This window comes from Corvus hawaiiensis, chromosome 28 (assembly GCF_020740725.1).
Source record: "Corvus hawaiiensis isolate bCorHaw1 chromosome 28, bCorHaw1.pri.cur, whole genome shotgun sequence".
NCBI classification, from domain to species: Eukaryota; Metazoa; Chordata; class Aves; order Passeriformes; family Corvidae; genus Corvus; species Corvus hawaiiensis.
Window position 1 is genome coordinate 5,382,702 of NC_063240.1, and position 27,998 is coordinate 5,410,699.

General features: G+C 49.6%; 2 protein-coding genes across 5 annotated transcripts; one reads left to right on the forward strand and one right to left on the reverse strand.

The window, feature by feature from the left end:
- Position 1: 1 nt before the first annotated feature.
- On the reverse strand, positions 2–4,702 carry GAMT (guanidinoacetate N-methyltransferase). 2 transcript variants are annotated; one of them, XM_048288288.1, is made up of 7 exons: positions 4,595–4,702; positions 2,357–2,542; positions 1,777–1,922; positions 1,631–1,694; positions 1,164–1,231; positions 949–1,059; positions 2–723 (listed from the first exon to the last, which is right to left on the reverse strand). In XM_048288288.1, the coding sequence occupies exons 2-7, from the start codon at positions 2,538–2,540 to the stop codon at positions 583–585; spliced, it is 714 nt and encodes a 237-aa protein (XP_048144245.1). In that variant the 5' UTR covers positions 2,541–2,542; positions 4,595–4,702; the 3' UTR covers positions 2–582. The 2 variants fall into 2 exon arrangements, with proteins under 2 accessions (XP_048144245.1, XP_048144246.1); XM_048288289.1 differs by lacking the exon at positions 4,595–4,702 and adding an exon at positions 4,142–4,227.
- DAZAP1 (DAZ associated protein 1) lies at positions 3,932–27,998 on the forward strand. 3 transcript variants are annotated; one of them, XM_048288238.1, is made up of 12 exons: positions 3,932–4,084; positions 9,809–9,849; positions 10,275–10,441; positions 10,696–10,761; positions 11,315–11,422; positions 13,668–13,716; positions 17,975–18,057; positions 21,356–21,509; positions 22,913–22,942; positions 23,375–23,515; positions 24,264–24,446; positions 27,627–27,998. In XM_048288238.1, the coding sequence occupies exons 1-12, from the start codon at positions 4,053–4,055 to the stop codon at positions 27,797–27,799; spliced, it is 1,227 nt and encodes a 408-aa protein (XP_048144195.1). In that variant the 5' UTR covers positions 3,932–4,052; the 3' UTR covers positions 27,800–27,998. The 3 variants fall into 3 exon arrangements, with proteins under 3 accessions (XP_048144195.1, XP_048144194.1, XP_048144196.1); XM_048288237.1 differs by having other exon boundaries at positions 3,933–4,084; positions 11,312–11,422; XM_048288239.1 differs by lacking the exons at positions 3,932–4,084; positions 9,809–9,849; positions 10,275–10,441; positions 10,696–10,761; positions 17,975–18,057 and having other exon boundaries at positions 11,336–11,422.

The window sequence follows — 27,998 nt, forward strand, 5'->3', positions numbered from 1 at the left end:
GTTTGGGTATTTAATTCCTTTTAATGGACGTTATCCCTTCCAGGAAGAGAGGAAACATTAATGGAGCTGTGGGGGGGTGCTGGGGCTGGGATTTGCTGCCGTGGGCTTTGGCCAAAGATGTTGGGAAGCTTCCCTGGGGAGTTGCTTCAGGAGGAGCTGAAATGCCTCAAAATGCCCTATTTCTCCCACCTGGTTTGGATTATTTGGCTCTTGTGGGAAGCCAACCTGTGATTTCTCAAAATGATCCCATTTTTAGAGGAAATGGCTGGTTCTGGAACCCCTTTGGCCAAAGGCTCCGAACCCCACTCTGAAATTCCAGCTTAATTGAGAATTTCAAGTCTTGAGGGGACAGAGCAGGGTGGGATCTTCTTCCACAGAGCCCACAAGACCCCTCCAGGGCACAGGGCTCCTGGGGCAGGGAGTTTCCTGTCCTTTTGTCCCCTGGAATCCAGCACTTCCATCCCAAATCTCCCCCCACCTCCAGATGAATCCGCTCGGATCTCTCAGGGGCATCAAAGGAGATCAGAGCTTTTCTCCTCCTCATCAGCACATGCCCAACCCCTGCTCCCCGGCGCTGGCCCCTCAGTGTTTGAGGATGGTGGGGGTGATCATCCTGGGGTGGGAGTAGTAGCGGCACTCGCGGGGCGGCTGCAGCTCCATCACCCTCGTGCTGATGTTCTCCCGCTTGAACCCCGCCTGCACCAGCGGCCCCACCTGCGTCTCCTGCGGGAGAGGAGAGGAGGAGTGGGAGGAGCAGCCGTGGGTTGGGGCGTCTGGATGCGAGAGGAGACGCTGCAGGGACACGAGACAGCGCCGGCAGCCGAGGGAAAAACCCTCCGAGCTCCCCTCCGACGTTCCCTGCCCATCCGCAGCACCACGGAGGAGTGCCACAGCCATCGAGTGCTCTGGCTCATCCCGGGCACAGCTTTGGGGAGGGGAACAACTCACCTCAAACATCTTCTCGATGTCGCTGTAGCTGGTCTTGAGCAGCTCCCCCCACGAGGTCAGGTTGCAGTAGGTGAGGACCCCTCCGGGCCGCAGCAGGCGGAAAGCGTGGCCCTGCCCCGGCAATCCCGGGAGCCGGGTCAGCTCCTGCCGCTCAGCACCCGGCCCCAATTCCCCCTCCGAGCCCCAGCTCCTCGCGGTGTTACCCGCGGTGTTACCTTGATGAAGTTGAACTGATGCGTGTGCCAGGTGTCCTCCGACAGCGGGTAGGTGTCGTACAGGATCCCTGCCCGGGAACACCGGGGGCCGCCCGTTAGCTGGGAGAGACCCTGAGTGGCTCGTGTGTCCCGGGAAAATCCCCCTTCATGGCCTGGTATTGTTATTTTCCTATTTCAATTTGCCCCCCCTTGTCTCTGACCCCTGGAAGGCAGCGATTTGATGGTCCCCAAGATAAGCATCCAACCCCAGGACAAGGATCTGCTCCCCAGGACAAGGACCCCAGGGACACAGCTGTGCCCTGTCCCCATGCCCATGGGAGGATGCGGGCTCCACCCACACCCTGGTGAAATTGCTCCCCCTTTCCATGGTTCAGGGATGTCCTGGGATGCCCTGGGCTTTGCTGCACCCCCACTCTGCCGTGGGGACCCCACCCCAAGCCCTCCCCGTCCCGCTGTTGATGTCTCACCACTGAAGTGCCCGTCCGGCAGCGTTGGCACCACGTCCTCCCACAGCCCCTTCAGGGGCACCACCTGCGGGCGGGGGGGGCAGGGGGATGAGCTGAGGGGGTCACAGGCACCCCCCAACCCTGGCACAGCCCACCCTGCCCCTGACCTTGTGTGGCTGTGCCTTGGCCCACTGCTCCAGGCGCCGGAAAACGCCCTCGTTGCACTCGATGATCCAGTGCTCCTCGATGTTGAATTCCTGCACCTTGGAGGCTGCGATGGCCATCCCGAACCCCACCTCGAGCACGCGGCCGCCTGCAGATGGAACCCAGCACTCACAGCTCTGGGTTTTCTCTGCCTCAAAACCCCCCAGCCCTGAATTCTGACCCATTCTTCCCCAAAGAAAGGCTTTTTCTGTGCGGGTTGGGAGCACGTGGTGCTGCCAGCACTGAAGGGAGAAGTCAAGAGCAGCCCCGTGTCCCTGTCACCTGCTGCCCCCCACACAGTGACCCTTTACCCCCACCAAACCCCCCCAGTTGATATCAGTGGAAACAAACAATGTCCAACCCTCCCTGTGCCAGGGAAACAACCCCAAAAGCGACAGGTCCTGGGAGGGGGAACAGCCCCAAAAACAGCAGGGCCTGGATGGGAGGTGGCTGCATCCCCTCCGCATGTCCCCATCCCCTTTCAAGAATATGTCACCCTGAGACAAGCACACAAGTGCCCCCATGGCCCTGCTGCTCCGTTACCCTTCGAGGCGGCCACGGTGGCCAGCGAGTGCATGTAGGGAGTCTCCCAGCGCTCCATCACCGGCTTGCCCAGGATCTCCAGGTGGGCATCGGGCTCATCGTAGCCCGCCGTGGCTTCCCTCCAGGCTGCCCTGCAGTCCTCGCCCTCAGCGAAGATCGGCCCCGCTGCTGCTCCGGAGCTCATGGCTGCAGGAGGAAAGTCCAGCTGGATGGGCCGAGACGTGCCAGGGGAGGGAAAGAAAGGGCCACTGGGCTCTTGGCCGGCTTTAAATAGCCCTGCTGGAAAGTGCTGAGTGTGCACAACCGGCTGGGGCCCCTCCAGGGATCGGGAGCCCTTATCGGGAATGGGAGCCCTTATCAGGAACGGGGCACCACGGGGCAGGCTGGGACTGCCAGGCCGGAGTGGTCACACATGGCCTGGGGGTCACTGGGGTGATCTGGGGGGTGCAGAGGATGTCCCTGCTCCCGGTGGCACCGTGCTGTGCATGGCCGGAGGGGGAATGACCAGCACTCCGTGGCGGAGCCGGGCTGGATCAGGGCGGACATGGAGGAAGGGGTTTTCCCTGTGCATGGTGCTGTGTCCCACGCTGTGCCCCGTGCTGTGCCACTCTCCGGGGCTGTGCCGCGGTGTCCCCGCACTACCCCACGCAGCAGGACCACGCATGCTGCCAGCCCCGCTTCACACCACACCCGGGCAGGGTGACAGGGATGACCCGCACAGAGCCGGGCTGGACCGTAAGGGCCGGAGGGAGGGTCCCGGGGGGCTGCAGGCGGTGCTGAGCCTAGCGAGGGGTGGGGGGGGATCCTCCAGGTGGGCAACGGGACCCCGCGAGCGAGCGGTGGGACCCCGGGGATGAGCAATGGGACCCCCGGGGATGGGCAGTGGGATCCCGGGGGTGGACGATAGGACCCTGCGGGTGAGCGGTGTGGACCCCACGGAGCCCGGGGATGGGCAGTGGGACCCCACGGAGCCCGGGGATGGGCAGTGGGACCCCACGGACGCCGGGGACGGGCAGTGGGACCCCGCGGACCCCCGGGGATGGGCAGTGGGACCCCGGGGATGGGCAGTGGGACCCCGCGGACCCCGGGGACGGGCAGTGGGACCCCGGGGACGGGCAGTGGGACCCCGCCGACCCCGGGGATGGGCAGTGGGACCCCGGGGATGGGCAGTGGGACCCCGCGGACCCCCGGGGATGGGCAGTGGGACCCCGGGGATGGGCAGTGGGACCCCGCGGACCCCCGGGGACGGGCAGTGGGACCCCGGGGACGGGCAGTGGGACCCCGCCGACCCCGGGGATGGGCAGTGGGACCCCGCTGACCCCGGGGACGGGCAGTGGGACCCCGGGGATGGGCAGTGGGACCCCGCGGACCCCACACACGCCCCGCCCCCCCCCGCGCGCGCGGACTGCCCTTCCCGCCGGCCCCCGCGCGCGCGCGGCCACGCCCCTCCCGCCCCTCCCAGGGCGCGGCCCCGGAGACCCCGTAGCGAGGGGCGGGTGCGCGCGCAGCGGCGGCGCTGAGGGAGCGCGAGCGCGCGGCGGGGGGGGGCCGGGCCGGGCCGGGGGCGGCGGGGGGGGAACCGGGACACGGGAACCGGGACACGGCCGGGAGCGCCCGCCCGCGGCCCCGCGACCCGCCGCTGGCACCGCCGCCACCGGAGGGAAGAGCCGGGCGCGGCCCCGGAGGAGCCGCCGCCATGAACAGCGTGGGAGGCGCCGATGAGATCGGGTGAGGGGAAGAGGAGGGCGACGCGCTGGGACGGGGCGGGGGGAGCGGTTCGGTCACCTTTTCCCGCAACCTCAGGAGAGGGTCCCGCCGGGGCTCCCCCGAGCCGGGAGGGCTGAGGGGGGGGACCGGTACCGGGCTGGGGGGGCTGAGGGGGGGGGGCCGGTCCCGGGCCGGGAGTGCTGAGGGGGGGGCCGGTCCCGCCATGTTGGGGCCGTGAGGGCGCACACACCCCCCCCTCCCGTCACGTGACCGGCGCGCGCGCGGGGCTGCGGCAGGTGCGCGCGCCCAAGGTCACCCGCCCGCGGCGCTTCCCGCGCCCGCCCGCACCGGATCCCACCCGCGTCCGACCTCGTGTCCCCTCGTGTCCCCTCGTGTCCCCTCGTGTCCCCTCGTGTCCCCTCGTGTCCCCTCGTGTCCGCCTCCCCTGTCAACTAACGCGGAGACGCGGGGCGGGGGGACAACACGCCGGTCGAGGGAGGGGATTGTCCCGCTCTGCTGGTACGGCCTCACCTTGAGTCCTGCGTGCAGTTTTAGGCGCCACGATGTAAGGAGGATACTGAGGTGTTAGAGAGCGTCCAAAGGAGGGCAGCGGACATGGTGAAGGGCCTTGAGGGGAAGCCTTAGGAGGAGTGGCTGAGGTTACTTGGTGTGTTCAGCCTGGAGGAGACTGAGAAGAGACCTTATCGCAGTCTGAAACTTACTCGTGAGGGGAAGCAGAGGGGCAGCTCTGCTCTCTGGGACCTGGGGCAGAACCCGAGGGAAAGGCTGGAGCTGTGTCCGGGGAGGTTTAGGCTGGATATCAGGGAAAGGGTTTTTTTCCCAGAGGGTGGTAGGCACTGCCCAGGCTCCCCAGGGAATGGTCCCGGCCCCAAGGTTGCCAGAGCTCCAGGAGCGTTTGGACAACGCTCTCAGGCACAGGGTGGGATTGTTGAAGAGTTCTGTGCCGGGCCAGGAATTGGATTCGATGGTGCTTGAGGGTCCGTTCTGTGATTCTGTGAACCCGCTGGAGACTTTGTTCTGGTGACTCATCAGGGCCGCCCCGAGGGGCCTGGGGTGGAGGAGGGGGAAGACGGTGGGACAAAGGCAGCACCGGGAGCCTCCCCTCACCCTCCGTGTCCCCCCGCGGGGCTGCCCTCCGGAGCTCCCCTCTGCTGTCCTCTGCTCGGGATGCGTTCAGGAAAATCCCGGTTTTAATCGTTCCCGGGGCTTTTTGTGGCTTCAAACCGAAAACCTGACACAAGTCTGGTTCTTCTGACGTGCTTTTAGAGTCATAGAAAGGCTTGGGTTGGAAGGGACCTTAGAGATCATCTAGTTCCACGCAGTGTTACTCTGTTCGAGAGCTGTACCCTGGTGACATTGAAATTATCAGACTGCAGACTTGGGCAGGGTAGAACTCGAAGTAGCAAAAACCAAATTAAAAAATCCTTGACTGGTTCTTCCACTGCAAGTTTTGGCATAAAATTTGCCCATCAGAACTGGTCACCTTGCTTGAAACTGGAAACATAAACCACTTGTCCCATGCTGCTTTGTAAGCTGCTTATTTACTGCATGTTCTTAATTTGTAAATCCTAAAAATACAGGAGGCAGGATAAGTGATTGGAATATCATGTTGGAATGGTTTGGGTTGGAAAGAACCTTAGAGATCATCTAGTTCTAACACCTACTGCATGAGGCCTGTTTAAATATGTAGGTTTTGCTCTGAAAGTGTTTTTATTTGCTCCTGGGCCTTAATCACTGTCTGATGCCTTATGAGAGACCTGATCAGGTCTCACTTCTCCAGCTCTAGGTGAGCGCCAGGCTCCAGGTTATTCTGTGGAATATCATCAACTCCCCTCCTGAGCAGGCTCAGCTGTCCCAGAGTTTGTTCCCAGTCACAGGCTGTGATCCTTTGGAGCTGTAATCAGATTGGGAAGGATTGGGGGTTAATCAGAGAGGGAAATTTTATTTATTCTTCTCCGCCAAGAGTGCTCAGAGGGAAAGGTGAGAATGTAGAACAAATGGCAGCTGCTCCAGCCCTGGGAAGGAAGCTCTGGTTTAAAGCTGCTGTGAGAGGCAAGTCTGGATGGGAAGTTATGAATTCAACTGCTTTTCTAGGCAGAGGTTTTAAGAAAAAACACTTAGGGAGGCTGTAAGCCTTGCAGGTGTGTTGGCATGGGTAGGGAGGGGCCTTTTGGGTGTTATTTGTTGTAATTAATTAGTACTTGGGGCTGGTTTGGATGAAGAAAAGTGCTGATCCTGGTCCTTCTGTCCTGCAGCTGATGGGGGCTGTGCTGAGGTGTTAATCAAACCCCATATTATTTATGTAGGCAAAGAGTTTGTGCTTCTGTTGAGTTTTGGTGGTTTTCAAATACCTGTACATGCTTTTTTTACTAATTCTGGGATGATTTGCTCCAGCAGCAAGTACGTTTATAGCAACAAAGAATAAATTAGCAATTAAAATTCTCACAGGAAGCAGTGAGGTGGAACACTTGGTTAAAACTTATTATACAGCTGCAGCTTCTGAGGAGTCATTATCCCACTTTCTGCTCCTGAAGTGATCCCTGTGGGAATTGTGCTGCTTCAGGGGTGCTGCACCTGTTGGGGTCTCACTGCTCATGGTGGATAGATGCACCTGCCCAAAAAACAGGCTGCTGGTGGTTTGTGTTGTCACCTGGCTGTGCTGGGAGTGGCTTTGCATTCCAGTGGGGATGGACTGTAGTGTCCTCCAGTCTATAAATTTGGAGCTTTATGGGGGTATGTGAACTAAAAACATAGAGGTGCCTGAGGGGAGACTCACCACGGTCTGCAGCTTCTTCCCAAGAGGCAGCACCAAGCTCTGCTCTCTGGGACCTGGGGCAGAACCTGAGGGAACAGCTGGAGCTGTGCCTGGGGAGGTTTAGGCTGGATATCACGAAAAGGTTCTTTCCCCCGAGGCTGCTGGGCACTGCCCAGGCTCCCCAGGGAATGGGCCCAGCCCCGAGGCTGCCAGAGCTCCAGGAGCATTTGGCCAACGCTCTCAGGGATGGACAGGGTGGGATTGTTGGGGTGTCTGTGCAGGGCTGGGAGTTGGACTCGTATGTTTGTGGGTCCCTTCCAACTCTGGATATTCTATGAACTTTTAATGTTTCTATGAATTTAATAAGTGCCAGCCCATAAACTGTTAGGACCAAAAGTTTTCTGGGATGGAGCTTGGGTAATACCTTTGGAAAGATGCAGCTGAGCGTGGGGGCAGGAGCACTCACACAACCATCCTGCCTCGCTGCTGTCCTGTACAATACCACATCTGGATTTTTATAAACTCTGGCCCTGCTCAGTGTCTTCAAACCACGGAGGATCCCAAGGCAGAGGATTCCTGGCTTTTGGTATTCCATAGCGTGTGTATGAACCAGGGCTGTGTATTTCCATACAGCTGCTGGAGCTGGCCTTGAGCAACTCAGCTTTGCTGTTTCAGTCCATGTAGGGTGACTACAAATAATTCATGGTGGAATTGGAAGGTTTCAGTGACCTCCCTCCCTGCAAACAGCTTGGTGTTCTTTCAGAACACAGCTGGTACTTTTACAAGGATGTAAAATAGATTAATCTTGTATACCAAGCTATCAAATTTAGTTAAAAATACCCCAAAACAAACCATAAGCCCAAATGTGGTTGGTCAAGAAAATGTCATTAACACATGTCAAAACTTTATTGTGAATATAGCAGTAGATCAGTTGGTTTTACTTTGCTGTTAGGAAATAGAAGTACTTATTTTCCCCAAAAACAATGGCACAGGGAGCAGAGGGATTTATGCCCTGTGTGTGGAGAGGGAAGGTGGTGAAGGGACAGTTGTGGTAGCCACCAGGATGGCGGGGCCACCTGGGCGAAGTCTGGCTGGTCCCAGAACACAACCTGTTGCTGCGAACTGGCTGCTGTCGAGCAAGGCCCTGAGCCTGTGCCAGGAGCCAGCACGCTGCCAGAGGGAGCTGGGGGCACTTTTCCAGTCCTTGAGGAAAACTTCGTCATCCCGAACATGCCCACAGAAAACAGGCCTGCTTTGAGAGCGGGCAGGGCAGGGGTGCCATGTCCTGTCCCCGCTCTCGGGGAGGGCAGAGGAGGGGTGGCACGTCCTCTTGCATTACGATAACGCAGCAGCAGATGCGGCCGCTGTCTGCTGTGACACTGAGGCTGTCTTTGCCTTGCATGTCACCAGCTCAGTTGTTTTCTGGCTGCTCAAGGAGACGCTTTGATCAACGCTTAACAGTTGGTCTGTTTTTGTGAAAGACAAGACTCGTGTCACGTCTCAGCTTGTAACTTAGGAACGGAGTTTGTCTCAATGGAACAAGGTCTGTAGGTGCTGTGTAGTATTGAATTTTGTCACTTTGGCTGGTGCAGAAGGGTCGTGACATGATGTCATATCACAGAGAAGTGAATCAAAGTGGAAAGGGACAAGCTGGTTTTGTCAGTGAGCTGCCCTGCTCCACAGGAACTTCCAGTTGCAAGGCTTTCACTTCCCTGATGCTCCCATTGCACCTGCAGCTCTTACTGGGGCTGACCGGGCTCTCCCTGCCGTTATCTGCTCCTGAAAAATGCACGTGAGAGGAAGTTCAATATTTTTTTTTTCCAGGAGAAACTCAACTTTGCCCATGTAAGTGAGGATGCAGGAATTCCCATCACCCTCAGCTGTACCCAGGTATAGGTGAAGGCGAGTAGAAGACAAAGTAGATGTTTTTTCTCTCTGAGGTCTGATGGAGAACTAGAGGGCATCCCCCAAAAATAAACTATCCTAGTTTATTTGCTAGTGCAGAGCCATTAACAGCAGAGTTTTTCACAGAATCACACAATCTCCTGAGCTGGAAGGGATCCCCAAGGATCATCAAAGCCCTGTACAGGACAGCCCAACAATCCCACCCTGTCCCTGAGAGCGTTGGCCAAATGCTCCTGGAGCTCTGGGGAGCCTGGGCATTGCCCCAGCACCCTCAGGGGGAAGAACCTTTTCCTGATACCCAGCCTGACTCTCCCCAGGCGCAGCTCCAGCCCTTCCCTGAGTCCTCCTCCTGGTCCCAGAGAGCAGAGCTTGATGCTGCTCCTCAGGAGACAGCTATGAGGGGTTTTTTTGGGTTGATTCTTGGTACTGACAAGGGCCAGGTGTTGAGGTGGCTATAACCAACCTTTAATTACTGAGTAAATGACTGCTAGAAGTTTTGTCACACCCAAGAGTTGATAAAGAGCTGCAGATAAATTCCGGCAGCCTGGAACGGAGCTCCTCTAGACCAGCCCAGGTCCTTGGGCGTGCTGGGACACGAAACCCTGCAGATTTGGGTGCTCTTTGCAAAGGAAGAGTTGAATCAGTTTTAGGCAGTTTAGTTTGGGGCTTAGCCATGACTTTCTCATCTGCTCGGCGCTATCTCGAAACCGGGCTGTACAATGGTTTCACAACTGATGCTGGATTAGTGCTGCTCTGTTATTTAGTACCTGCTGCGCAGGTTTGACTTCTGTCTCAGGCCTGAGCTCGGCAGTTCTACTTTTGCTTTCACCCCACGAGAAGGTGTTGGCAGCCAAGTGAGTGTTTCGTGGTGAGTGAGGGAGGAGCAGAGAGCAGAGATGGAGGAAGGGTTTGGTTTAATCAGCAGCTTTGAGTGTGGCGCCAGCTTTGTAGAGTGTGTTGGAGGCCACAGGACCCCCAAACCTGTCCAGAAGAGCTGAGTCGTGCCTTAAATAAGACGAAGCATCTGCTGTAGCCCCTAAATCTGCCCTGTGCTTCATTTGCAGAAAGCTGTTCGTGGGTGGCCTGGACTGGAGCACGACACAAGGTGAGCAACGTGTGCTGCAGGCACTGGGTCATTGTGAAAACCCAGCCAGGAGCTCCTAACAGGCACTGCTGTGGTGGGGAGATTGGGCTGAGAGTCTCCTGCTCCTCTGCTAATTAATAAAACTTCCTGTAGAGACAGCTCAGATATATGTTAATATTTTTAGGTTTATACTGTTTGGTGCTGAAGTTTTTGTCAGCTCAACAGACAGCCCTTTTTATAATCACTTTCCTGCTATTTTCCATTTGTTTGAGTGGAAATAAACTGTTGTCTACCATTTGTTTACAGGAAGTAAAATGTGATCATTTTTAAAAGATGAGTTTGAAGTTGTTTTCCATGTTTGCTGATCTGTTGTCTCATAATTGCAAACACAGTCTGGTGTTGTTAATATCTGGTTCTGTTTAATACTTGCTTTTTTTCTCTGACAGAAACTCTTCGTAGCTACTTCTCCCAGTATGGAGAAGTTGTAGACTGTGTAATAATGAAAGACAAAACAACAAATCAATCTCGAGGATTTGGATTTGTCAAATTTAAAGATCCCAACTGTGTGGGAACAGTGCTGGCCAGCAGACCTCATACGTTAGATGGCCGAAATGTAAGTTGCTTTTGTGTTGTTATTTTTTTTCCTGCACCAGATTCAAAGATCTGCTTTAAATTCTGGCTCCTTATTTGCAGAGTGTCAGAGTTAACCTGGTTGTTGGTTTAAAAGATTTATTGTAAGGCAGCTCTGACTCCGTGGCTTGTGTTGCTTTGCTCTGAGGAGCTGCATGTGGGTTCAGTTGCCACAAATGTAACTTTTAGAGCAGAATTCTGCATGCTGAGGTCTGACCAAACTGGAACTTCTTCCAGATTGATCCAAAGCCATGTACACCTCGGGGGATGCAGCCAGAGCGGACACGACCGAAGGAAGGATGGGTAAGGAAAGATCCCTGTGTATCCTGCCTGTTGTCCGAGTTCTCTTGAATTCCTTTGGATTATATCCATGTTTTAAGGGCAGAAGTCAGTATGCAGACCTCGAGTGTAAATTGTATTTCTAAAAATTGTCTTTTACTTAGATTTCCATGGGCAGGCTCTGTGCAGAGCAGCGTCAGTTTGAGTGTGGTGTTTCTTAAGCTCTTAGTGGTGCTTTTAGTGGAGTTCTTCGGATTTGAGAGCGGTGTCTGGACGGGCACTGGCAGGGCTGATGCTGTTCCAGCCCTACTCCACACCCTGCAGCTTCATCAGATTTCAGTGTAAAATGAGTCAAGGGCCTCAGAACACAGGCCCTGCATGCCTGGCCCTCTGAAGAACAGGGAACACTGAACCTCTGAGCTTGGAATGTGGTTCCCTTTCATGGCTGGGAGACTTCAAGGCTAGAGCTCTCCCCCTGAGCCTGCCAGAGCCTGCTGTTCATGGTTCAGTGTAAAGTGATAGAAGCAGCCAACCTTATTGTCCTTCTGACTGAATTTTCTCCTCCTTGATTTAGCAGAAAGGATCCAGGAGCGATAACAATAAATCCAATAAAATTTTTGTTGGTGGGATTCCTCATAACTGTGGCGAGACAGAGCTCAGGGAATACTTCAAGAAGTTCGGAGTGGTGAGTCCTGGGGGGGAAGGTGCCTCCCCTCCCTGCTGCCTCCTCTCATATTTCCTCAAGCTGTCACATTTGGGGGTAATTTGGACAAACTGCTGGAGGGGCACATGAAGCATTTTGTGAGAAACTGATGAACATTCATCATCTGGAAATGTCTCTTGGCAGAGCCTACTGCTCGTGTGGAATTTACTTTGCTCCTTCTGTCTCCTCATGTTTAAGTCTACTTGGTGCATTATTCTGTCCCTTCTTCCAAAAACTCTTGAGGTGGCTTAAGAATGATTCTTTTTATTATTATTATTTCCCTCTCCCCCACTTCTCTTGATACCTTACAGCTGGGCAATTAAAAATGTCTGCTGATTATTTTTTGGGAACAGCAAGTCCCTCAATGGGCTGAATTTTAAGATCCTGGTCTTTGTCTATGTGTACAGATAGGTTAAATTTGTGTCTCCTGCCATTATTTTGGGAGCAGTACCTGCCTTCAAACCATCTGGAATCTCAGTTCTGGTGTCCCTAGAACCTCCATTCTGAGACAAACTGCTCCTCATGCACCTTTTTAAATTCACTTTGTAACCTTGGACTGAAATGACTGTATCTTCTGATTATTTTTTTTATTTACTTTTAATTCCCATTTATCCCAGCTCTCACTGCCCCTTTACAATGGTAAACTACTGAATTAAATAACTCAGCTGTGAATAAGTTTGAGGAACTTAAAAATTGCCTGAATTAATTTCAGGACTGTGCTGGTAAAAATAAACTTGATTGGCATTTAGTGTGGTTTCTGATACTTCTTTCAATAACCTTTCCCTAACATTTCTTAGTGGCAGCGAAGGATTTATTGAGAAACAAATTCTTAAGTTTATCAACAGTTAAATCAGTGTTTAAAATTCCATTAAGATAATTTATTTAAAACGCAAAAAGCAACAGCTAACAACTGTTTCTTTAGCTTGAAAGGCTGCAGTAGACTAATAATAAAAACAGGGAGCACGTTCCACAGCTGTGGAATGTAGTTTCTAAAGGCTCTTCCTCACAGACTTGGCTTTCCAGCTGTGCCCTGGATGCTGGGGAGATACAGGGTATGTCCTGCAAGTGTAGAAGGCACCAGCCACAACTGTAAGTGCCCTTAAAAGTAAGTAGTAGCACTTTACTCATAGTATAGAAATCAGAAAGTCTTCTTGGAGTTGTAATGAGTCCTTTGGAGCAGTGGAGTCTCACAAATGTTTTGTGGCTACGAGAGTGAGGAGACCAAGGCAGGCACTGATTTTTAGCCCTGGTAATTGCTGGGTCGTTAAGGCCAGGGTGAAGAAGGGGATCCAAATGGACCAGTGGAGGGACAGAGCTGGCACTGTCCCATGGCATAATCCCCACATTGATCCCCAAGCCCCAGCTGGTAGCATCCAGTAGGATGTGCTCAAGTGAGTGCAGTAACTCAAACCCAATTGTTTTCCAGCTGTAAGTAAAGAGTTTAAAATCTGACACAATTTTATCATTTTTACTCACGAGTAAAAAGTATCCTAAGATTGTCTTGAAGATGTGATTCCACAAAATCACACCCATTTTGTGACCACTTTTCTTCATCTAAGAGAATTCAGAGCAGTTGCTTTCAGCCGTTTTAATGTTGACATAAACATTACACCTCAGGTTTTGTTTGAATTGTAGCTCACAGTGGTGCTTTTTCTTAGAAGAATAATCTTGAAGCCTTTGAACAGCTTGCAATTTCCATTTTTTCTTTTTTAAGTTAAAATCACACTGATACTGCTCATCCAGAACTTAGAGGGGTTTTGTAAAGCTGTTTAAAGGATTGGTTTAACTGGTGCTCTGGGCCTCACTCTGGTGCTCCAGTAATTCAATCAGAGGAGCCCTGCACGTTTGTAAAGGTGCCTGCAGCTCAAGCTGCTTTTCATGGTGCAAGTGAAAATGGTTAAAAATGGGGAAGTTCATCTTTTAAAAAGCTACACTGATGAGTTGTTGGAAGACAAACCTTCGGGGTGTGTAATAGGCCACAGTGTGGGTACAAACAGTGCAAAACCTCAATGTTAAATTAAAATGTGAAGTGTAATGAGACAACAGAGATGAACTCAGGCTTTCTAAGCTCCCAGGAAGAGCAATATTCCCTGGTTTTGTGCTGTTGCTGGGATGATGGCTGCAGTTGAATTGTGCTTTGTGGGTAGAGAGCAGGAACCAGCCGGTGGTGACTGTTCCAGCCCTCCCCTGGTAGCACAGTGAGTAGAATTTCCCTTCTCTCTTCCAGGTCACTGAAGTTGTAATGATCTATGATGCAGAGAAACAGAGGCCCCGAGGTAAAGGCTGATCTAGTTTGTCCTTGAAATTTCTTCATACTCTCCTATAGTCAGATGGCAAACTATTTCACACCATCAGAAAAGGTAGATTTATTTTTTTTTTTCCCCTACGTTGCCTCAGGAAAAAGAATAACTCACTGGGCAAACATCACTTCAAGTCTAGACTCTTCATCTCCAGCTTCACTTGGGTCTGTGCATTTCAACTCAGATGTTTCATGCTCGTTTATGGGTTGGGGTTTTTTTTATAGTTGAATAAAATTTGATTCTCAAGCCACTCCTGTGGCTTAAGGTACTTTTGAGGGGGGAAAAATCAGCAGATTTTCCTCCTGTTTTACATGAAAGGTACGTTGGGTCTGTAAGTGCATGGGGGGTGCTCCAGCTGGAGCACGAGACAGGGCAGAATCCATCCATCACCTGCTTTTTGTTTTGGTTAAACGGCTTCACCTCAAATTAAGGAAAAACTCTTCTTAAACAGCACAAAATAATTCTGAAATATATATCTGTATATTTTTACTTGGGATATACAATCCCTGTATACCTGCTTTTTAAGAGGGGGGGGAAAAAACCCAAAAACCTGGAAGATTTACTAGATATTGAACCAAACTGGGAACCTTTGGTCAAAATATAAAGCAAGTTCCATGTCACCCACGTCCCTTTGCATCCACCATCTGTTTGCCAAGGAAGAGGCAATATTTTAGCACGTGAAGCTTAGCTGTGCTCCCACCCTGTAGCATGTTGGACATGCTAGAGAATAGTTTGCCATCTGAACTTTCATTTCTCTTCTGCCTCATTATTAAGAAATATATCCTTCACTTCATATTTATTAAGCTGTTAAGTCTTAGTTTTATTTTTAATTTAGACATACATCCTTAGTGACATATTTAAGTGTTTCATAGTAAAGTATGGTAATGTTAAGTAAGTTCTCTTTTTGTTTCTTTTCTCTCTGTGAATTGTTTGACTGTGATTAACGATATCTCTTTAGATTTCTTCTCTCTAGGTGATAATTTATCACAGAGGTACAGGCCAGTTCCGCAGTCAGAGGAGGGACGGGCTTTGTCTTTTATTGGAGTGTAAACGAAGTTTCAATATATTTGTTTTTTTGGTTTTTTTTGTTTTCTTGCTTTAGCTATCCTAATCTTCTTCCAACAGATACCTTTGATTTAAGCAGCACATAAATTCATCTGTTTCAATGCTCCTAGAGCAGCTGGTTTTGGATAGAGGAGACAAAGGCATTGGCACCCGAATGTGATTTGGGGCTGAAGTTCTGAAGTATTTCAGTAATTATTGTATCATCTCTATCTTTGCAATATTTAATCCCAGCCTTGCAGCCTCTGAGCAAAAGGTACTAAAACATCATGCCTGGTCTGGATTAATCCTGTCTTAATTAATGGCTTCTCTGCTTCAAGCTCTACTAAAAACAAAACAGGGAAGGGAGGGCTTGGGGTGAAAAGCACAAGTGCCAGGTGGGGGAAAGGTCTTGTCTCCATCCACAGAAAACTTCTCCCCTAATTCATCAGACTTGTTAAGCACTTCTTGAATTCTGTCTCTCTGCCCTTTGTTTCTGTGCTGTTCCAGTCTTTTTTTAGTGTGGTGACTAACAGCCGTCTCCCAGAATGGCCTTGGCAGTCCCTGGGGGTGCTAGGAAAAATTGCTCGGGTTTGTATTGGGTACTCCTGGTTGTGCATCCCAGAACACATTTTCTCTTGCCTTCTCTCTCTGTGTTCTCTTGCTGCTCTGTCCTCTTATCCTTTTAATGACTTTTGATAAAATTCCAGAGGCCACTTCTGTGCCATCTCTCCTCTGACCCTTCTGAATTTTGCCTTCTCTCTTTACCACCCTTCCTTTGGAGGTGCACATCAATTTATTGGTAGGAAAAGTGAAAATGAGCCCTGTTCCTAATCCCTGTAGTATCCATTTACCTCCAGCTCCTCAGGAGAGCCCTGGGCACCAGATTCTCAGGTGATGTCCTTGAGGAGCTGCTTGGTGTCAGGTATCCACGTGATCTTTGCTTCCTCCCAGTCCTGCCTGTTCCTGCCAGCTCTGCCTCATCCAAACTCTTGCCACAGCCCCAAGCAGCAGCCGTGTTACATCTCTGAAGGAACAAAGTGGCTTTGATGCAGTCTCGGCTTCTCCTGATTCCTGTTCTTGGCCAAGCCAACATCTGGGAAGGGATTTCCAGCTTCTTGCTGTGTCTGTTCTCCTCCTCCCTTGGCTGCAGACCAGCCCCATCACTCTGGTCTGGTTCTCTTGGATTCCTGCTGGATGCAGTTCCTTTCTCCAGTCTTGAAAAGAGTCCTGCCCTTCAAAAACTAAAGCTGTGGGTGGTGGGTTTCATCACTTCTGCTCAAAACTTCACCTTGGAGTTTTGCTGTGTTACTCTGATTTCTTCACTCTTCCTTATCTTGTGATGTCTGGCCCTTTTAAATCCCCTTTTTAGAATTTATTTGCTGCTTTCCTCAGTGACCTCTTGCTCTCCTTCTTCCACCCCTCAACCCCATCCCACAATCTATTCCCCTCCTTTGGCTTTGGAATCGAATTGAACAACAACCTTCACATACAGATGGAATCCATTGTTTTTCTTTCCCATCTCTTTTTAGACAAAGGCTGGAATACTAAACGTGATTTAAATACAAACACTTTTCCTTTGGCTCCAACACTTGGATTTCTGGTTAACTCAGACAAATATATTGTGATGAAATGCTGCTCTCAGCTTCGAGGCTGCTTTCATCACAGCTCCACAAAACTTCGTTTATACTGCCAGTCTCTTGTGTGTGGGAAATGCCAAGTTTTTTCCTTTTTATTTTCAGTTTATTTTAGTGATGTCTTTTGCTCTTGTTGCTGACAGCAGAATTTGACCTGCTGGAATCTATTTTGGCCTGTATCTTTGTGTATTTTTATATATATATATATAAACTTTCTCTACACTAGGCCTCTTTGGGCTTACCCAACGCAGTTGGATAAGCGTGGAGAGACATTCCTGTGCTAGATTCTGTATTCTGTAACGCTTTAGAGCAAGATTTGGCTGCTGTCAGCACTAGCTGCAAAGCAAAACGCAAACCAAGGGGGAAATCTTGGGTTTCAGAAAAGCAGAACCGCATCCATGTTCCATAAACGCTTCCCACGCTGCACCTCGGGTTTCTTTTCTAATTTTTATTGCTCTCCCCCCTTCCCCCCCGTAGCTAATCCAAAGAATGGCACAATTCCTGTACTGCATGTGTCCCTCCCTGCCCTGGGTTGTCCCCACCAGCAGCCAGTGGGTGATGGCATGAAGCAGCCGCCGTGTCCTGGGGGATTAACCACTATTTTGCCACTCTCTCGGCTGTATCAGCAGCTACAACCTATGTGCAGTGGTTCTCAGAGTGACCTCCAAAAGGGAAGCTTTGCCTCCTTTTCCAGAGTTTTCTGCAAGCATCAAAAGCTGCTGGATCCAGCTGAGCTGCCACCAGCCAGGGCTGTGGTCAGGTGGAAGGGAATGAGCCACCCGTGGCGAGCTGGAGCAGTTGGGGACAAAAAGGGCTGGGAAGTCGTGTAGATTTTCAAAAGAAAACCAGCAGGAAATACAAGAAATAAATGAGATTGAGAACGTGGCAGCAATACCACGGTCTGTGTGAGCAACACCTCACAGGGGTTGCTGTGTTGGGAAGGAGTAACACCTGTTCCACGATTTTTCTCCAAGGTGTGGAAAACTTGAGAACCTCTGATGTAGGTTGTTAGTTTCTGAAGCTTCTCATTCATCCATGGAGTGGTAAAATTTCTCATGCTTTAACAGCTACATTTCAAAACCAACTTTCTTATTTTCCACGGAAAATATTCCCTAACTTGAAGCTGGGCTAAGGGATTGGGAGGAAGTTGCTTTGCAGCTTTGGGGAACAGGGATATATGATAGGTTTTCCTTGGGAAATTAGGCTGAATCAAAGGGAGGAGCAGCAAAGTTGCTTGACTTTAATCTGCTGTCCCACAAGTATTTTGATTTTAGCAGTTTTTTTCCATTTCCTGGTAGGTGGATGAGGAATAAAATCAAATTAAAAGCCGGTTAACGAGCTCAGTTTGAAGCTGCATGTGCGCAATCGAGACGAGGCACTAAAGCCTCACCACAGGAAGTATCCATTGCAATTTCCTCAGAGTTTTTGCCAATTGAACACAAGTGTCGTTATCTGAAACCCCTGCTTGAACCCTTGGTCTGCCCCTAATACTGTTCATCATCCTGTTTTGTGTCACAACACCCTGCTACCTTGATTCACTCTTCGTCGTTGGCTAGGTTTTGGATTTATTACTTTCGAGGACGAACAATCAGTGGACCAGGCTGTCAACATGCATTTTCACGACATCATGGGCAAAAAAGTGTGTAGTTGTAGTTTTATTTTACCTTAAGAAAGAACCAAGTCTTGGGCAACGAGCGATTTCACTGGAGAATCCAACTTAATCGTTGATGGGAGAGCACAGCAGTCCAAATTCAAGGCTTTATCCATGAAGGTGGGGAAAGTCTGAGTTTGCTGGAGGAGGGCAGGTAGGATGGGGGCAGCCTGAGGAAGGGAGGGCTTGGAAGCCTGAGGATTCAGGCTGTGGGCTCTGCTTGGGGTGAGGCCTTGTGTTTACAGACCTGGGGGCTGCTCTGGCTGAGCAGAGCTCGCACTGGGATGAACTGGTGCTCACTGTGTCTGCTTTGAGCACTGCTGTGATGCAAGGAGAGAAACCAGTGATTTCCAGCTGTTGGAAAAGCAGAATCCCAGTGAAATCCGAGTTGTTCAAGGCTTGGTTTAAGATACCACTCCTTCAGATGTGTACTCGATACTCAAATCTCGAGGTGGTGTGAGACAATCTGCTTTATATATTCTTAAACTTTAAAAGAAAAAGGGAAAAAAAAAACATCCTGAAGGATTGGTTTTTTAAAAAATTGGGTCACTTACTGTGAAACTTTGATACCAACCCACGTACTCTATATAGTATTTAACCACAATGCAGTTAAGTGACCTCTGGTTGTTTCATCTTCATACTGTGTTGTCAGCAAACGGGTGTTGGATAGGGAGGAAGTTTTTAGGCTCCTTTTGATGTTACTCAGCAAGGAACATGCTTCTACCTGTGGGGGGGGAAAAAAAAAACCAAAAAAAACCAAACAACCTAAAAGCAAAATAAATTGTTGCAGGAGACCCAAGTTTTATGTAGAGAGAAAAGAATAATTTAAAGAAACGTGAACCACAGGAAATTCTGGTAAATTTAAGTCCTTGCAGCTTTATGGTATATCCAGTTTTTAAAGGAAATTGTTAAAACTGCTAAACCTGGAGTGAGGGGGTTCAGGGAGACACAGAAGATTCTCACATTCCTTTAATTATTGCATTGTATGAGTTTTTAATTGTCTTTAAAGTCTTTTATGTGCTGATAGTTCATAAGCCTTCCCTTAGCTAGCAGGGGACACGTTCTGCATATCAGTGGAGTTCTGGTTCATTTTACACTATAGAATGCCTTTAATTCCTGTGAACTTGTTTTGGGGTGGAGGGCTGGGTGATTTCCTGATCATGGAAACAAAGGAAGGTGCTTGTGGGGATCCAGAACATCAGTTCTTGGTTCCTGGTGACACTGCCAGGTGTGAGCAGATGCAGTAAATCACATGGGGGTGTGTATGGATCACCTGTATCCCACCAGTATTCCCTGATCTGCCCTTGGAATTGCCTTCAGCAAACCACTGAAGTGGGAGCTGATCCCACAGAGCAGCAGATCTAAATGGGAACAAAGGATAAACATCCACGAGGTGCTGGGAGAGGGTGGAGAGCCCAGTGTGAGCCTCCAGATGTCACCTCATTGCTGCTGGCTTTGGAACACAGCACTGAGACTCGGAGTTCTCAGCATTCCCCAAACAAACCCAATTCCAAACTGAAATCATCTATTTTTGCCCTTTTTTTCTCCCCAGTTTCAGTGACAAAAAAAAAAAACAAACCAGGATTCAGGGATTTTTAGCTTAGAGTAATAGAGCTACCCTCAGTTCTTGGGGTAAGCTGGACTTTAGGCAGGTGTGGAATTTGAAGCTCCCTATTGCACAGGGAATTTTCAGTCCTCAGTTTGGCAGTTCCCCGCTTCCAAGTGTGCACTGAAAAATTAATGGGATTCTCCCACAAGGATTAATGAGCTCCAGATCCCCTGCTCTCTCCTTCACTGCCTAATCATGCCTGCTTTAAAAATGGTATCTGTCTTTTTGGTAATTAAAAAGGTATTGCTGAAATGAATCCATATGTTGTTGGGGGGGGGGGGGGGGAATTAAAATTACAAGAAGGCCTCTGCTTTTGTAAGCAATAACCAAATTCCCTCAAGGCAAATGTGTTAAGACTCATTAATTTGAGTCCTTTGAAAAATTCCCTTGGTTCCTCTCTGGAAGGGCCTTGAGCTGACAGAGATTTGGTTACTGTCATGTCTCATGTCCTTGGGGCATCGGCGGGGGGGGCATGGGGGGCTTTGTCCTTGCCTTGTGCCTGTTTCCTGTTTGTTCTCCGACATGAATGGCTTTTAAGACATGGCAGGAAGAATTCTGAATACTTTATTTTCCATACTACTCAGGCCCATTGATGATTGAGATTTATTTTCTTTGTACTCTGGCACCCATTAAAATTAATCATGAAAAAAAAAAAAAAAGCCTCGAATTCAGCAAGTGCTGAGAGGGTTTCATTAAATCAGAACTGGATTTTTCTTTTTTCTTTTTTTTTTTTTTTGAGAGGTTTATGTTGAATGTGCAGCTTATTTTAAGTAGGTCAAATGCACTTATTCCATGGCTGGGAACACTAGGACATTTTATCTTGGAATGAAATAAGTTAAGCACTGTGGCTTACTAATTTTTAAAACAGGAGGGGTTTTGTCACTGACTTAACACAGTATGAAGATTTGCTTCTTATTGACTCAACTGTCCATTTTTATTACTTGCATGTTTGTTTACTTTTTTGTTAGATGTAATGTAAGATTCTCTTATCACATCCATTCCCTCTGACATTGTTTGAGTTAATTGAGATTCTTTAAGCGTTAGCCTGGGGAAGGTAAGTCTTTATCTTCCATTAGACATTTAAATAAAATCTTAAGTTTAAAAAAAAAAAAAAAAAGAAAACAATACCAAAAAAAATATCAAAAAATGTGTGTTTCTCAGGTATGAGCAGAGCTGAAATTGCAGTTAGTTGGGGTGGGTTAAACTGTCACTTCCAAATGGACCCCAAACATATTTGGTTAAAGCATTAGTACCCTTTTTCAGAGCAGCCTCTTCACTCAAAATTCTGGTTTTTTTTTAACTGAAAACATCATCTTTGTATCTCCTGCCTTGAACATGAAATCAGTCTGTCATTAATGTACAAATTCAGCTGTTTTAAGTGCAGAGCTGCTGTAAGAGGGTACTGCTGTTTTAAGATTAAAGCCAACGAGACTGAAGTGATTTGTAGGATGCTTTTCTCGGAATCCCTCGACAGTAGGACTTGTAATGTCTTACCATCACCTACACTGTACCTGAGAAACATTGTAAATTACTGGCCTTAAGTTTTAATAATTAAGTACTTAGACATAAGTCATAAGATGCTAAGTGTAGTCTTAAGTGTAACTGCGGGTGTGTGTGAGGGGACGGGAGGTGCAGGGGCCCCCCCAGCCCTCCTGAGCGCTGCCTCTGTTTGTTTAGGTGGAGGTGAAACGCGCCGAGCCTCGGGATAGCAAGAGCCAAACTCCGGGGCCGCCGGGGGCCAGCCAGTGGGGAAGCAGGATCATGCCAAGCGCTGCCAACGGCTGGGCAGGGCAGCCCCCTCCGACCTGGCAGCAGGGATACGGCCCCCAAGGTACTGCCCACCCTGCCCAGGGTGCTGCCACCTCTCCAGCCTCTGCTGTCACTTCTCCGGCCTCTTCAGCTCGCTGCACTTTGGTTTTCTGGCCTAGATGGTATTCCCAGGTTTATCTCCCTGCTGGATACTGTCAGCAGGAGGAAATTTCCACCCCCTCCTCAGTCCTTCCTAAGGTTTTTTCACTGTTTTTCCCAAAAATCCGTTTCAGTGGCAGAAGGCAACGAGTTGTGCTGGGTCTGGCACATGTCCCAGCTGTGTTTCACCTGTTCCCTTTGGATCTGCCTCTCCCCACGTGGAATCTCCATGGGCTGGGGGAACTCAGAGAAGGTGTTGGGAACACTCCAGGTGTGACTCCAGCTATGGAGCGAGGCCCCGATGATAAATTTGGTTGAAATATGACTTTTCAAGGATGAGACAGTTTCAGAGGAAGTTATCAGGAAAATCTGAAAGGGATGAGGGGGAAAATGGATGGCCTTGCCTTTGGATTTTATTGCTTAATGTAGCTTGGGAAAGCACCAGGCAGCTCTGGTGCAGTGCACACCAGGAGCCCTGCGGGGCTCGGGAGCAGCCACGTGCCTGGGTTTGATGGCTGCAACCCCCCCGAGAGTCCAAAGGCAGGATAAATACACTGAGTTCATCCAAAGACAATTTTGATAACTTCTGGAGAAATACAGCGGGATAATTGAGTTGCTGTGACTGAGAGATGAGAAATGTTCACCTGGGGGGCTGGAGAGAGCGTGGCTGCTCCATCCCTGCTTGGATGGATGGAAGTGCAGCACAGGGATTGCTCATTTCCCCACGGTGCTGATTAACTTGAAAGCTGCAGCTGAGGGTTGACATTGTGCACAGATGTGCTAATCTGCAAACGGAGAAACTCCCATTATTTTCCATGCAGTGATTAGTAGGGAAAATGATATCTGATCTCCTGGAAAGATTAATGTCAGACACGAGCACATTTATCCTTCAATCTCAGCGCTGCACAACGGGTGGGAAAGGCTTTTTTATGCTTCAAAAACTGCAAAAATAACTCAGATAAACTTGGTAGTAAATTAAGAATCTCTTGGATGTGTAGTCTGCTGGGATTCTCCAGGGTTTTGTTCGCTCTACTACTGTAGTTTCTTGTACTTGGGATGTGGCAGCTCTCGAATGCTCCATCTGATTTGGGTTTGGGAACTGCTGTCTCTTCTGAGTGTCATTTGCTGAATGATTCAGAGTCTTTCCAGAATTGCACATTCAGAAATAGTCCCACAATGTTGCTTGGGCCATAAAAATAGCTCTGTAAGGGACACGGGGAGGATACCCAGTCTATCCCAGAGCCAAATCCTTCCTCTTGCATCATCCCTGCTCCGGAGTGCGCAGCTTTCGGTGATGTCTAAGGCTCTTTTTTTGTTCTGTTGTAGGGATGTGGGTGCCAGCTGGACAGGCAATTGGTAAGTACATTATATGGGACCAATTCTGCAAGGAAAAAATCCTCCCGAGCACAGGCACAGCTTCTTTAAGCATTCACAGTGATTTCTGGATTTCTGTAGGATTTAGCCTACATTTAAAAGCTTGATTGAATTTGTCCTGGAAGAATGAAGGGGAAGACAGTGGATTCTTAGCAGCTCAGTAATGGGAGCTGACACACATCCTGCTGTTCCAGCCACATTAATTTGTTATCAAGGGATTACATGCTGAACTGCAATTATTTACAGTGGGGATACTTGGAGGACAAATAATTCCCAAAGTGAGGATTCAGAGAAGGCTGAGCCTGCGTTTGAAATCCACCCAAAAGCCTTACCCCGTCCTAGAGGAAGCTGACTCCAGCAGCAGCTCCTTGGTATTCATCTGCTTCAGTTTTTGGGTTTCTCTTCCTTTTCCAGGTGGATATGGACCCCCTCCTCCGGGCAGAGGAGCTCCTCCCCCACCACCACCATTTACCTCATACATTGTCTCCACACCTCCCGGCGGATTCCCGCCTCCACAAGGATTTCCACAGGGCTATGGCACCCCTCCACCATTTAGTAAGTGACCCCCAGGAGCTGGAGCACATCCAGCTCCAAATTCAGCTTTCACCTTTTCCTCATCATTTGCTGAACTTGGATTTTCCCCCTGTGTTTCACCTATCCTTAATTATTTTTCCCTGATGATATATTCTGAGCTATAATTAACGACAGTAGTATTCTTTTCTTGGATGCAGTAATCATTTCTATTCTCTAGTTCAAATCTGTGTTGCTAAATAAATTCAGATACATTGTGCACCCTTGTTAGGGCATCTGAGAGAAAACTTAGAGCTCACTGCTGGTGACCTGGGCCAAACACAGGCAAGGTTTTTTGGAGGAGCTTAAGGAATTAAGGTCATAACTGGGACTGGAAATATAAATTGGATTTTAGCACCTGACTCTCAGGCCACTTTTCAAAAGTCTGTAACAAGCCTGGTTTAAAGAAGAAGGTGGAAAATAGCACCCAGTTATCTCGAGATACTTTTTCCTCCTAAAATCTTGGATAATGCAGCTTCTTTATTTCTCACATTAGTGTGAGCACAGAGTTTGGTCCCCAGTTCTGCTTTATCCCTTTCCCTGTGCTGGCTGCTGCTGCTGCCTTTGGGGGACATTTCTCCTACCTGTGCAAGGTGAGTTGCTGAGGTTTTTGAGCTGTAGGGGTGACCAATGTGTAAACGTGCACAAACACCTGGGGTTTAATAGACTTAGAAATATTTTTAAACATTTAAACCAAGCAGGACGTTGGTGTTCACCTGTTCTGTCCTTTCAGGTTTTGGTTATGGTGCTCCGCCTCCTCCACCTGACCAGTTTGCCCCCCCTGGAGTCCCCCCTCCACCTGCCACTCCAGGGGCAGCACCACTCGCTTTTCCTCCACCACCACCACCATCTCAGGCAACTCAGGACATGAGCAAACCCCCGACTGCTCAGCCAGAATTCCCTTACAGTCAGTTTGGTGAGTAACTGCTGGAACTTTATCCCCTTTCCCTTCATTCTTGGGTACAGTGTTGGACACAGTTTGCTACAGGCACTTCTCCAGGATGGGAATGCTCCCACCAGCTCAAGCCATCCTTAAATCGTGCAATATTCTAGCCAGAGGGAATTTTCTTAGCTCCAAAGTGTTGCTTCTGTGCTGTAAAATAACCTTCAGGGGTTTCTGCGCTGCCAGGATGAATTCCTGGTTTCCACTCTCCCCGAACCTCTATCTAAAACTTCCCACTCCAAGAGCTTCACTGAGCTTGTAGTGAACTTTTTTTGTGTCTCCAGACTTTGGAGAACAGACTTTAAGAGGAAGAGCAGCATGGAGACAGGCAGTGCACGTGTAAGGATCCAAAGTGGTGCCTTTTCCTCCCTTTTCCCATTCCTTCCCCGTCTCTTTGGAGGTGTAGTTCTGTGCAAAGCTTTGTTGTGTTCTGTAGGTAACTTTGAGGTAGAAGGCACTGAGGTAACAAGTTTTAAACCAGGCAGACAGTACTACAAAAAACAAATTCTTCTTCAAATTGCTAAACAAGTGCCTGTGCTCCAGAGTAAAATTGCTGCTGCTGCTCCCTGTGGGAGCTCAGAGGGAATTCTCATTCTCATCTTGCTCTTCTCAGCCCTGTTTCTGAGCGCTGCTCTCTGAAGATCTCTGCAGAGATCTCTCCAAAGAGCTCTGGACTACTGGGGGTTTTTTTTAGGGATTGTGATTGGTCAGTTTTTACTTCTGAAGGGGATTTTTCATGCAGCAGCCCCATGGATGCAGGCTGTTCACTGCTGGAACACGTTCTCCATGTGGTAGTGCTGCCTCAAGTTCCTGCAGAAACTGCTGTGAGATGAACACAAAATTTATTTAAATAGATAATATTCATAGTTCCAGCAATGTAAAGCAGCCTCTGAAGAAAGATGAGCTTTTGAGGTATATTTGTAAAGCAGCAGGTTCTGATGTTGATGAGTTTGAAATGTTTTTTCTTTTGTTTCTTACAAACACAGTTGATTTCATGGATAGTTTTTGCCCTTGTGACTCGAGGAAGTTTTTCTTGTTCTGCCAGAACTTGGCTCTTTGCAGATTCTTTTTGAAGGGGGTTGAACCCTACTAAATAAAGTACAAATCCTGCACAGGCAGTGGGGAGCCAGGGTTTGTGATGTGTTGGAAGTTTAGGAAGAATCTGATGGAGAAGAATTTCATGGAGAAGGACTCTTCATGTGGAGCTGTAGTGGCAGGACAAGGGGAATGGCTTCAAACTGGAAAAGAGCAGGTTTAGATTGGATATTAGGAAAAAATTCTTCACTGTGAGACTGGTGATGCCCTGGCACAGGTTTTACAGAGAACCTGTGGCTGCCCCATCCCTGGAAGTGTCCCTGATTTGCATATATTTATGTAAATATGTAAAGTTTTGTGGGCTTTAAAGAGCCATGGAGTTCCCTGGTCAGTGTAAGGCACTGTAAGGTTTACCCAATGCTGCTGTGTGTGCACCTGGGATGAGTGTCAGCACTAGCACTCACCCTGCAAAATTAAATTAATTAATTACATTAATTTAAAATAATTAAAAAATAATTATCTCCCTGCAGGGTGCTCTTGAGGCTTGTCCTTGCAGTCCCCTCGGCTCTCTAGGCTGGGTTTCTTTGCTCCAGACCCTTCAGGCCACACCCCAAAGCTTTGCCTCCACTCCTGAGGTCAGGTTGAGCAGGGAGGAGGAGCCTCAGGCAGCTCCTGGGAAAATTCACCGGTGTTCTGGGGCTGTTGGGGAGGGTGAGAGGCAGGAATGGGGCTCAGATGTTGGGGTTTTGTGTCAGGGCAGTGCAGCTCTTCAGCTGTGCCAGCTAGCTGGGTGAAACCCCACAGCTGAGCTGTGCCTGCCACCATTCACCCCAAAGCCTGGCCAGGCTTTATCCCGGTAACGGATGCGGGCTCAGATTCTGGAGCCAGACACTCAAACCGTACAACTGGCACAGCCCCAGGGGGAGCAGAGGGGCTGGAGCCAACCCAGGGATGGCAAGCAGGGAAGGCAGAGAGTCCTGAGTGGCTGTGCAGGTGTGGGCTGTGGGTTCCCTTTGTCACAAACAACTCGAGCCCTGTGATGAGCTATGGTTTGCAGCACCGTGTGCAGGGAGAGCAACTCGAGGTTTGTGTTTTTCCACTCCCTGCCTCACTCCTTGGCAAACAATTCCATTGTAGTTTTGGGCGCCTGCTTATCTGTGTCTGAACAAATGCCAGGAGGAGCATTTGGAGCTCCCAGAGCCTGAGCTTGCTGTGTTTTAGTGCTCATTAGTGCCAGCAAGTCCTGAGGGACAGGCAGAGCTTGAAATTGAACTGCTGAAGATGTGCTAAGAGACTTTGTTTGGGATTAAGAGAGTTAAACCTGCTCTAAGCCTGCACAGAGAGAGGCAGCACTGCAGAAATGCTCTTGGTAATTAGGAGCCTTAATATAGCATCTTTCAGAGCAGAGGCTGGCACTGATGCCAGGATTAAGAGTCATATTTAATTACGGGAATTTGAATTAAATTTCTCAATTCCTCGGTTGTCTTAATTTACATCAAGTTGTAAATTTTGTGTTGGTAGCAGGAATTCCAGCCAGTATTTTCTCTTGGAAAGAAAACCGTTTTTTTTCCCCCCATCCCTAAATTCTGCTCACTCCAGAGTGGTCTGTGGTGCGGGTCCCAATATTTATGTGCGATTTGAAAGGGAATTTTAGGATTGTCTGTTCAGTGCAGGAAGGTTTTTGAGTGTCCAGGTGATGGAGCTGAGTGGGCAAAGCCAAAATCTTACAACTGCACCCTCAGTCTGAGGCACTGGGATATTTCAGAGAAAACTTCCTACCTACATCTCTTACCTGTGCTGAATCTGACAGCTTTTAGCCAATAAAAAACCCAACCCAAAATGAAACTGCTCCCAAGCACCCCCTGTGAGCCACCCCAAAGCTGTGAGCAGATGGTTGAACTACCCCAAACACAGCCCTCCCTTCCTGCACACCGGTTCCCTTCTGCCTTTTGCCCCTTTCCTCTGCGAGGAAGGTGAATCCCTGCGGGAACCCAGAGCTGCCGCTTCTGCCGGACGTTGTTCTGGGGTGTGTTCCCGCCAGGGAGCGGCGTCCGGGCATGGGATTCACGCCTGTGGCTGCTCCTGGAAGCTCATCCTGTGCCTTTCCCTTCTCCCCAGGGTATGGACAAGACTTGAGTGGGTTTGGACAAGGTTTCTCTGATCCCAGCCAGCAGCCCCCTCCCTACGGAGGCCCCTCGGTGCAGCCATCCAGTGGCCCCCCGGCCGGAGGCAGCGGCTTCGGCCGGGGACAGAACCACAACGTGCAAGGATTCCATCCCTACCGGCGCTAGCCTGGGCTGGCAATCAGGGAGTGCTGTCCACAGGGATCTCTGGGACCAGCTGAACCCCGGGATCCCAGACTTCTGAACTTGTGACAATCACATTACTTGATGGAAGAAAAACCTAACAACAATTTTTTTCGGGGGGGGGTGGGGGCAGATGGCTTCTGAAGGCAGAGCTGTGGGTGTTTGGACTGCAGTTTTTAAAGAT